The following is a 10,983-nucleotide window of genomic DNA, read 5'->3' as shown; positions in this document are numbered from 1 at the left end:
CCGAATGTAACACAGTATCATACTGATAATTATCTAAACAAAGCTAGTTTTACAACCAATTTTCCGGAATTTTGAGAATAAGTGATTCAACACTATACTTTTTTGTTGGCAATAATTCTCTTTATGAACAAGACATGGAAAAATTCACACGAAGTATGTTACAGTGTATCCTACCCCAATTGAAACTCGAAGAGAATAACTGTAAACATTATGAATCACGCAAGTGTGAGAAGCCATAGCGATATAAAACTTTGCAGAAATCGAGCGTGTTTTTAATTCTATGTTGGATCCGCATGTGTCACATTGGCGGACAGGAATAAAAAGCAAATAAACCTATATATTTTTCTCAATGACATACGATATGTGGTTTCTGCACACTCTGTGTTACATAAGCTGTACAATTTCAATAGCCATAGGCAGAGAAATAATTGCTCAGTGGTGCTTAACACCAGCTTTTCACGAACTGGGAAAAAATAGGCTAGAAATCCAAGCTTGAATGTTTCCGCAAATCAAGCGAATATTTCTTTGATAATAAGCACAAAAATCATGAGAAGGCACATGAAGATGAGTACTGTTGCACACATAACCATGCCTCCTTCCCGTTGTGTTCGCTCAGCCTGCATGTCCAAGATCACAAAGATGGATGTATCAGAACTTAAAAAATCTTCATCCAAATCTAAAGTAACTGGCATGGAAACACTGACAAGATCACCACGCAGCCATGAAAAGATGGAAAAATCTTCAAGGAACCTGCCTAATAGCCTATCATAAAGATATAAACCACAACCTTCTGTAAATGTTTAACACCCTGCTCAACGGAGGATGCAACATTCTGAACATTGTAATCAATGCGATCCATTATAGTTCCCTGCATTCATAAACAACAGTCAGAGCCAAAAACTGATGAAAATCAATTTTATTTGGTTGTTAAATACATTTTAGGTTTTTTTTTTTATAAATGTAAAACGTTAATGCTAAATCACCACCTGATCAATGACAAGAGAAGAAAGATCCTTCATGATTTGCTGCAGCTCATTTACTGACCCTACAATCTGTACAGGATACCGAGATAAAAATAAATCTTTGTATCGGAGACGGTACTGCAACAAAAATAATCTCAGAGTAGTTTAATCATATTATCAAGTGCCAGGTAAGTTACCCACTTGAAGAATTTCCCTCTCCCTTTCAGCTGTCAGCGCTTCACTCTTCTTCATCTTGGCTAGCTGCTGTTCGCTGAAACCCTGGGTGAAGATTAGAAAGAGAAAGCTAAGAAAGTGGCGTGTCAAGTCCAAATAAAATAAGCACATCTTATAGGTGATAAAGACAGACATCTTTCGTTCAGACTCCACAAATTCTACAAACTTAGCTACATGGATAAGACTGAAACTATGAATAAATGCTATCCTTTACCGAGTCAAAAAAATCATCCTCATCATGTCTAGATTTCTGGCCATTCAAGTCTATGCCTATGTCAACTCCATCGGGTCCCTGCAATAAAAAGAATTAGAGGTAAATTGCTCAGTTTATTCCACTGCTAACTGATAAGCTAGCCATCCATTCATAACAACGCATCATCACCTTCTACGCAAACACAGAGGACATAACAATAAGATGCAGCTTGCTGCCTGAATAAATTTGAAGTAACACTTGTTTTGCCACAAATAATTTTAGCCTAAATATGCATCGTGATTCATAACAGGAAGAAGCAAGTAGCACCACACATCTTGTAACTGCTGTAAGCGCTGTAAATAAGCCTTCTGTTGTTTGCGAAATTCCATGGAAAGTAACTGAAGATCAGTGGCAAGAGATCTCTGCATGTAAGATATATTTAGATGGTCAGAGGCAATGGAACAAATGAGGATCCACATAAAGGATCTTTCAATAAAGATCCCTCGTCTTTTGTGTGAACCTCCTAATTACTATTCATGGATACCAAGTTCCAACTATCCTATCATGTTACAAAGCTACCCGACCCATTCACCTGGACATTCTTTTGAACACTTGCATCCTCAGACCGACCATGTCCAGAAAGCTGTTGTAGCATTTGCTCACTTCGTTTCAACAGGTGAGTTATATCTTGGGTCAGTTCTTCAATTGCGTGCTGATCTGTAATGGTGTCACCAAACGTGGGCATCAAGGCTTTAGCATAAGTCTTCACCAATGTAGAAATTTTGCTGCGTGCCCGTTGTATATTAGTTGCTATCTCCTCTGATATATCCACCCATGCAGGAGGTAGACCAATTGTTACAGCCTCTTCCCTATAGCATACACCACAATTTTGATCTTACTATGGTATTATGTAGACATGACAAAATTTACTCGTAACAAGAATTCTACATCAAATCACCGGCAATGGAAGAATGCCAATTAGATATAAGCAAAGCTTTGGTGGTACAAAAATCCATAAACAATCAGGGCGAGGAGAACTTTAAGAACTCAAACTTCTCCATTCTATATAGTATGCATACAGACACAAAGATATAGTTACACCTGCCGTCCACAATCAATCCTGCAGCTTTGTAAATGGCTGCATTGTTGGTGATGACTACGACTACGTTTGAAGGCCCAACATTCTTAATTGTTTCAATCATAATTTGGGTGCACATATTTATGGAGTGTCCCAAAACAAAAGCACATGGAAATGGTTTGATAGCTTTGCCAAAGGCACTAACACTTCACATACTTGCACTTCCTACTCTAAATGTCATCAAATTGTTGCAAATAATGTTGACCAAATTCAAATCCAAGCTAATTGCACACGGAACGAGGGTACACGACAAGAAATATCTCATAATACATTCAGGTCAAGGTCAAGACAAAAGAGATAGTATCATGGTTGTAAATTCCACCATAGGAAAATCCCTTCACAGCCTCCCACATTGGAGAGGAAAAGGAGAAATGACGACTGGTGGTAAGAAACGGAAAAGTTAATCATGCCATAGATAAGATAAGGTGAGATAATTTTATTAAACTCAAACAGTAAATCAATGGAACTCTGAAGTACAATCTGAATCCAATGTAAGTACATAGTGGGAGCACAAAAGTAACTCCTATCCATAGAGGACAAGACCAATCTCAACCTTGGTTGGACAAACAACACTAACATATCTCAAGTTTGTTGCTACTTAATCATGTACTCCTGTACTCATTTTCTATGCATATTACTGTCACGCAGGTTGTTGGACTTTGATACCCAGCATTTTGTTTTTCGTTCCACATGATGGGTATGATCTGAATTGGTAAGACAAGGATTGTACCAGCCACTTACATGGTCAAATGTTTGAAAAAAATTTAAAAATTTAACTTATATGAATATTTATGTAGTTTGAGTGGAATTTGTATAGGACGGGATCCAACTGTTTGACACGAGACAAGGGTTTCTTGCAATCAATGAAATGAAAGCTCAATCACAACATACAATCCTCATGCAATCAAATGTCAAACAAGAATGTCGAAACTGGAATGACTACACTACGCAAAAAATTTCATACCAAGAAGCAAGTTTTCACCACATCACAACACTGGTACAACTCTACGATCCAATTAAAAAAAACAGGAAGTGTGAAGCATCACCACTTGTAATGTCACAATATCCACTCTTGAGCCCTCTGTACAATGTTCCACCGAGTTTCCAGGATGGGAAAACGCGGGAGCGGGGATACACACAAGAGGGTTGTATATAAGCAACCCCAAAATTTAGGGAAACGAGGGAACATCAAAGTCAAAAATTATAAAATTATTAAAATTTAATATATAAAATTAAAAAATAAAATCCCAACAATATGTCAATAACTAGGTTAGAAAATAGTAAATCTTAATAATTATGAAATGTACATCTAAATATGATCATCATTTCGTATTAGACTATTATGAATCATAATTATCATTTGACATTTCTGCAATCATCAAATGTAAAATTGTAAATATAAAAGTAAATTACTAAATTGAATCCATCATTTGACATTATGCAATCTTCCATCTAAATTCATCATTTGGCAATGGGCATTAATATTATGCAAGGTACATCTACATTAAATTAATCATTTGACAATTGAATATACACAATGCACATCGAAAGTAAATTCATCATATGACAATGACATTATGTTGAAGTCTAAAATAGACATAGAATACTAAACTAAAAGTAAACATAGAAAACAGTGAAATCCTAGTAAATTTCTCAAAAAGTACTAAATAATAAATCGCAGCTCCAATCCGGTGGCTCCAAGTCACAAAATTAAAATCGCAGCTCCAATCCGGGAGCTCCAAGTCACAAAATGAAAACTGAAGCTCCAAATGTAAATCCGAATCACAGCAAATTGCAAATGGAAAATGTTGAGCGGCGACAGCAAGAAAATCCCAGACGGTAAGGTAAAATGTCGAGCAACAGTAGGAGGAAAATGTTGGGCAGCAAGGTAAAACCGTAGGGTTAATGAGAAATGTGAATGATTATGTTTTAAAGTTTTAATTTATCCTTTAGTTTTTATTTTCACTTTTTTAATTATATTAAAATTTGTAATTTTTTATGTTTTTAATTTCTATTAGCAAAAAAATTTGGGGGGCGCGGGGGGACACTTTTCATCACCAAAAAAAGTCCCCCCCCCCGGAGTTTCCTCGAGTTTCCCCAAAAAGGGGGACATGGGGAAACGTTTCACCAGGAGTTTCCCTGTCTCAAGAGTGTGGGGGAGCGAGGAAGTGCATCCCCCACTCTGCAATGATGTAGCAGCCAGCAAGCAGCAATGACGTGGAGGAGCATGTTACCATTGAATCTAGCAAGGGTCCTAGGAGGGGTTCCAAAGAGACTGCTACTAGACCAAGTGACAACAATGGGACAAGAACCCACTGTCACCTCAGTCAATGTCCCCTACTCTTTACAGACTTTCACCGATGGGAGGAGTCCTCGTATGGAGAAAATCACTTGAATGACAGGATCAATGGCAAGGTATAACATGATTTCCTAGGCCCATTCAAAGGAGAGGCTCAATTAATGGTTCAAATACTTATAGAAAGATGAAAGGCTCCTAAAGAAAGACCTGTGAAGGATGACCTCGAGCTTAGGAATATTCAAAAATGATAAATGTCTAAGATCAAAACTTCCAAAATCCCTCACTTGTGATTAATGTGTTTATACTAGGGTTCAAAGTGGGGCCAGGATGGCTCATTCAATGGAAAGATTCAATTAAAGTGTGAGCTTTGGGAGAAGCTAGGGTGACTTTGCACGAAAAACCCCTTGAGAGAAATACTATAAGAGACCAAGGGTTGAAAGATATACCATGATAAAGGCCCATCCATTGGTCACCGATACTTAAGAGAAAAGGTTTTGAATGATGAACTACAAAGTGCAAACCTTCAAGGAATCCCCACGTCAACGCAGCTTCAAGGGTTCCCGCTTGATGTGATAGCTAGGACATCAATTTATTTGAAATTCCACTATTGGAATTCATTCAAAATTGGAGGATGCCTAGAGGAGACATAAATGAAGAAACTTGTCCAAACTGAATCCTAAAATTTCGCACCAAGCCCTAGAAAATCTCCTTATCCTTAGGGGGCGAAAAAAAGAGGGAAAAAATGTGAAAGGATGATATTTTGTTAACTTAGTGTGATCACCAAGGATCTAGGACCAATGCTTAACTATTGGGAAGATTGGACTCAAAATGATCAAGATTTAGGAACTTCACTCTTCAAGGAGGCCTAAAGAAGCAGCGATGCTTTCTATGGATGCAACTTCACAGCAACTTTAGACTTTTATACTTCGATATGCAATATTTGATGGAGTTTCAAGGTAAAAGGTGCACAACCTACCCCCAGGAAAATTCGTTCTTCTTGCCAAGATGAATAACATATGCAACAAGCCAAGCTTATAAGTGTTCCATAGATTCGCATTAATTTTTAGGGCACAAGTAAAATCATGACATAGCATTCCATACATTAGACATGAAACGTTATCAAATTCTCATGAAAAGAGCACTTGCATGACAAAAAGAGTATATCCATCCATAAACTTGCCAAATAGAAGCTCGAAGAGGGATAGCAAAAATATTCCACACATCAAAATGCATTTAATCATCCAAATCATTCCACAAATTGCAAGTCTGAAATCTTTAAAAAGATGTATCCCAAATCCAAGTGATGATGAGAAATCAAATGATCCTCTCTTATATTTATATGATCCTCCAAGGGATTCGAATAGCCTAATTATGCCTAATAATGCCCCTACAATAAAAAAAATGTGCAAAATAACATCATTTTGGTGACAAACCCAGCAAATAAATGCATAATATGAAAAATAAGTCTCAAAAGGGCCGAAATGATAATACATAGCTAGGAGGGTCGTTGGAAGGCCTAGTGAAGTACTTCATGTGCCATAATGAATAGGAGGGCTCCAACAACAATGATGAAGGGGGTGGCCCCTTAATCTCCAAGCAAATGATATGTGGTGCTCCCAAGTGGTTGTGGGGGCACAAAAGCATGCTCATGGATCTCCTACTAAATTGAACAAGCATGTATCCCATCTGCAAGGGACAGAACAATGATGCAAGCCCTCCCTTGTCCCCCATGGTGAGATAAACCCAATCTGGGCCCTGGATCAATTGCCAAGTGTGTGGTGCAAATGTATAACCCGCTGGGCAAGGTGGTCTAGGTGCATCATCATCATCAAATAAGTCGAACACGAGTGAGCAATGAATGGTGTTGAAGGATCCCATGGCATGGCCATCTTCTCTCTGCTATAGTGGAGGCCCATGGCTCTCAACACACACCCTACAAAATGTCAATATGACCCTCTGGAGGACTTGGTCCTTGTATACAAAGACCAAACCCCAAGATGAAGACCCACTTGCAATCTTGTATAAGATCCAATGTGTCTCCTCACCTTCCAGCACAACAATTCATTAATGCAATTGAGCAAATGTGCGTACAAATCATGGAACCAAATGGGCACTTCATGTTGAATTTCCACGACCTTGGGTCTAGGTTAGAGTCTTAAAATCACTAATGCTACCAAACCAAGAATCTCAACCATAAACTACTTTGCACAGCGGAAATATAAAACAATAAATCACATATGCACAATACACAGTTTTAAACAAAATTGTACAATATTGTAGAATCCAATCTTCGTTATATTAAACCAAATTTGAATAATACAACAGTCTATGGTATACAAGATATAATGACAAACGTCGTTGCAGCTTCTATGTCGTATATTGTCCTGTCGGTGCTTCGCTTATGTACTGCTCACTAGTAGTGCCTTAGTCCATCAAGGCATCTACACATCGAGACTCCAAGAGGGCTACGTCCTATCATTGTTGCAAGTCACGTCGGCTACAATGAAAATGGGCTCATCAACTGCTCTCTGGGAAGGCCTAATTCCCGAGCTCCAATATGCCAATCTAGCAATCACTTTCGCCCATCAAAGTGTTGCACATAAGCCTGCAATACTTCACCCAATCTCGCACCAACAACGTCCTTCTTGTCTGTTGCTCTAGGGATACTTTGGGTAGCCAACATGTTGCCCTCCAACAGACCTATGACACCCAATCCTGTCACTGTCAGATCTGCACCTAGGAAGACACCTTCCCTCCCTAGAATGTCTTCCAATTGGCTCCAACAATGTGCACCAACAAAACTGATCCAAACATAGTCAAATACCTTGATCCAATACACCTCCAAGTGTTGTTGTTACACCTTGCTGCAATGTCGCACTATTGCACCCCTGCTTAGGGCACACCACGCTACCCTCGACCTCCACACAGCTCAACAACTAGCCTCCTTTCTTATTGTGGTCCACCTTAGGGAGACTCCTACCTTATAGGGTTGTTGTCCACCCTCAACGCAGCACCTATAGGCTCCATTTGTTGGCTATGGCCTGCAGCCTAGCCTAGCAGTGGACTGCAGTAGCTGTCTCCTCCACACAGTCTGCAATTATGTCTTCAAAATAGCAGCAACACCCTTCTCTTAACTGCGGCTCTCTTGCCCTACAAATGCACCAAGACAAGCCCTTAACACAAGCCCAAACAGTCCTCCAAATGCAATGTTATCACCTATAGCATTGTAGCTCGATCACAGAAGATTCCCATGTTGTTTTCCAGGCTCCTCCACGATGTCTTGTGTTCCCTTGTTGCAGCTTCTTCTCCACGAAATTTTAGAGATATCCCTCGAGTGTATTGCTCACAAATGGATGCTAAAACAACAAACCCTCGTCCTCCTTTTATAGGCATAAAGTGGGGCTCCCACGATTTAAGAAGAGACACATCTATAGCACTTGTTTACATCAAGTCGGCCTACTTGATAACCAATAATTAATTTGTCAACTTCAAAAATCAATTTCTCTCTAACGACAACTCGGATTCGAACGATTTACGTTGTGTTGGAATCATCTTTCCAAGCACTATCATCCTCATCCATCACATGTTGTAAATCCATCATCGTTTTGTCCTAAATCTCGATGGGCGCCAAAACCCCATACTTGGGTTCCAAGCCCACAAGCTGCCCTTATGGTGCTTTGCCCTCCAAACCCTGAACCCTAGGGGGCTTAGAGTACCTCCCAAGCTACACAAATCAACACTTCATAGTGGCATGCCCTTCCATAATGGGCTTAGAATGTACAGGTGTCCCCTGATTCAAGAAGGAAGTTAATCAAGGACCCTATTAGGTGGTTTCAACCTCTAAGGGAGCCACAATTCCATGGTACATCCGTCAAATGGCAGTTGTCATGTGAAATAATAGTGGAACAGAGGGAAAGGTTCTAGGCCACATGCCATGGTACAAGGGTAGCTATAATGAGGGAGGCCCACACATGGGTTTATAGATGTAGGAGGGAGCAATCATGGAAAATGAGTTACCCTGGCCTTTGTCTTTCCATCCTTCTTCATATGCCTTTTTCCTTTTATTGATTTTTATTTTTATAATTGCTCGGGGCTCCATGGAATGAAAGCATGATGTGAATGATATAGCAGTGAATACCCCCCTTAAGGTTGGGCAGTTCATTGCCCACCAGGGGTTGGGACAATCATGGGTTCCTTAATGATGCAGGGGGCTCACATAGGGGCCCTTGAAACCAGGGTGATGGCCATGTAAGGGGTAGAGCTCATGCTTGGCTTTTTCCCACGTGCTAAATTTTTTATGTCCCAGCCATCTTTTGCATTTTATGGTACATTTCCTGTTGTAAGTGGCCAAATTATTCTTTTGAATTTTTTTTTAGCTGCATCAACCTTCGGGGCATCGTTCCAGACCTGCCCAAAATGTCAACAACGGGAGGGGGAGACTAAATCCTTGTGGACCCAATGGACAAATGTGGACCCGGATGGGAAATATGTTAAAAGAGGTTATAATGAGCAGAGGGGAGTGATGAATGTGATGTTGGCAAGCAGGACCACGCAACCAAAATCAAGGTTTCCCATGTGGTGCCACTCCTAAATCTAGTAGCCAATAGAGGAGATCCCACGAGACTAGGATGCAAGGTTAACCACCAAGTTGGACAAGGGAACAAGAGTACAGACCAAGCCCATTCTTTCCACCGAATCCCCCCACTAATCCATGCTCAAAAGTGAGAAAAATACCCAACTACATAATGAAATCCATACCTTCGGGGTTGGAAGGCCCACCTTCAAACATACAATCATGACAAGTGGGCGAAGGTGCATAATGGTTGGCTCAAGTGGCGGAGAAGACAGCACATCGAGCTATATGGTGGTTGCAAGGGGCTACTGGTTGACGATTGAAGACAATGTAAGAGAACATTTTCTCATATGGGTGTCACCCACAAGTGGTGGGTAACATAGCACAACTCCAACCATGCCAAGAGCCAAAATTGCAAACGCCAATATGTTAGGTGATTTTGCAAGATGAATCCAAGATTACAAATAAATCAGTCAAAACACAGACCTCATGAAATAGAGCCAGGGAACACAAACAGTTTCAGCCTTCAACATATAGTTAGAAGCTCTCCACAAACCTTCATGGAGTTAACAATAGGGCTACAAGATTTGTGGGCCAACCCCAAAAGGAATAGTGTACCCTGATACACCTACAATTGCACAACTGTGATGTCTCAAAGGAGTCGGGTGATGATACCCTCTAATAGGGAAAATGAAAAGAGATTTATTTTTCAAAGGAGACAATTAGGTACACATACTACACAATTTCATCTGCAACTACATTCTATATCATGTGATAAGGGAAAAGTGTGCACTGACACAAGACGCAACTCAGCAATCATGAGGGGAAATAGAGGTCAGACAACTAAAACCACATGGAATGTCCAAGGACCTAATTGAGGACTTGGGTAGAATCAATGTAGTTCCAAATGTAGCTAGAGGGCCTCAGTAGTGCCTTCTAATATATTGAAGATGGACTCTAGTGGACTCTAGACTCTAGAGTAAAGATCCTAAACTAGAATTAGTAGCAAAAGGAGGGGCTATAACACACAATAGAAGATGAGGTTATAGTGGTTCTCAAAAAATTAGGCAAATCTCCAAAACAAAGTTACAGTATCTATGTAGGTGTACATCATGCACATGTATGTAGGATAATTCTCGAACCCTTTGTTGTTAGGGAATTACTTTTAGTATTGGTTTAAATGTTAATGTCTCTAACAAAGATCTACTTTAATCCAAGGGTCAAATTCTATATTCTTCTCAATCAAAGCATGAAAATCATATTCTAATCTATAGTTATTAATTATAGGTTTGGCCATAGCAGCAAAGACCAATGGAAAAAGAGAAGTATCTCTTCCCTATCATTGCATAGACAAACAATATTGTTTTTCTAGTACTAGGCCACAATCAAACATTAACTCACAAACAAACACTATATAAATATGAACACTGATTTTGAAGGCACCAGGAGTTGGGTGCTCATCATGGGCTTTGATCAATAACAAGCAACAAAATATGCATGGGGGATAAGCATGGAAACAAATAATGAGGCTAAATGCCTTGCAACTTTCCAAGGGCTAAAGCTTCTATCCAAGAGCACATAAGC

General features: G+C 39.7%; 1 protein-coding gene across 2 annotated transcripts in view; it reads right to left on the bottom strand.

Moving 5' to 3' along the window:
- Window positions 1-317: 317 nt before the first annotated feature.
- The window catches only part of LOC149157775 (tlg2p-like protein a), a 116,799-nt gene continuing 106,133 nt past the window's right edge, over window positions 318-10,983 (bottom strand). For both annotated transcript variants that reach the window (XM_089436003.1, XM_089436004.1), the window contains exons 3-9: window positions 1,982-2,258; window positions 1,722-1,811; window positions 1,411-1,488; window positions 1,164-1,241; window positions 987-1,052; window positions 788-868; window positions 318-617 (exon numbers count right to left, since the gene is read on the bottom strand). In XM_089436003.1, coding sequence (XP_089292129.1) covers window positions 510-617; window positions 788-868; window positions 987-1,052; window positions 1,164-1,241; window positions 1,411-1,488; window positions 1,722-1,811; window positions 1,982-2,258 — 778 coding nt within the window. In that variant the 3' untranslated portion in view covers window positions 318-509. The remainder of the gene's footprint in view (window positions 618-787; window positions 869-986; window positions 1,053-1,163; window positions 1,242-1,410; window positions 1,489-1,721; window positions 1,812-1,981; window positions 2,259-10,983) is intronic.

Source organism: Pinus tabuliformis, chromosome 5_2, assembly GCF_031772625.1.
Source record: "Pinus tabuliformis cultivar Carrire ecotype Pingquan chromosome 5_2, CPIR1, whole genome shotgun sequence".
NCBI lineage: Eukaryota > Viridiplantae > Streptophyta > Pinopsida > Pinales > Pinaceae > Pinus > Pinus tabuliformis.
Note: the sequence above shows the minus strand (reverse complement) of the source record. Positions and strands in the feature narration are given on the sequence as shown.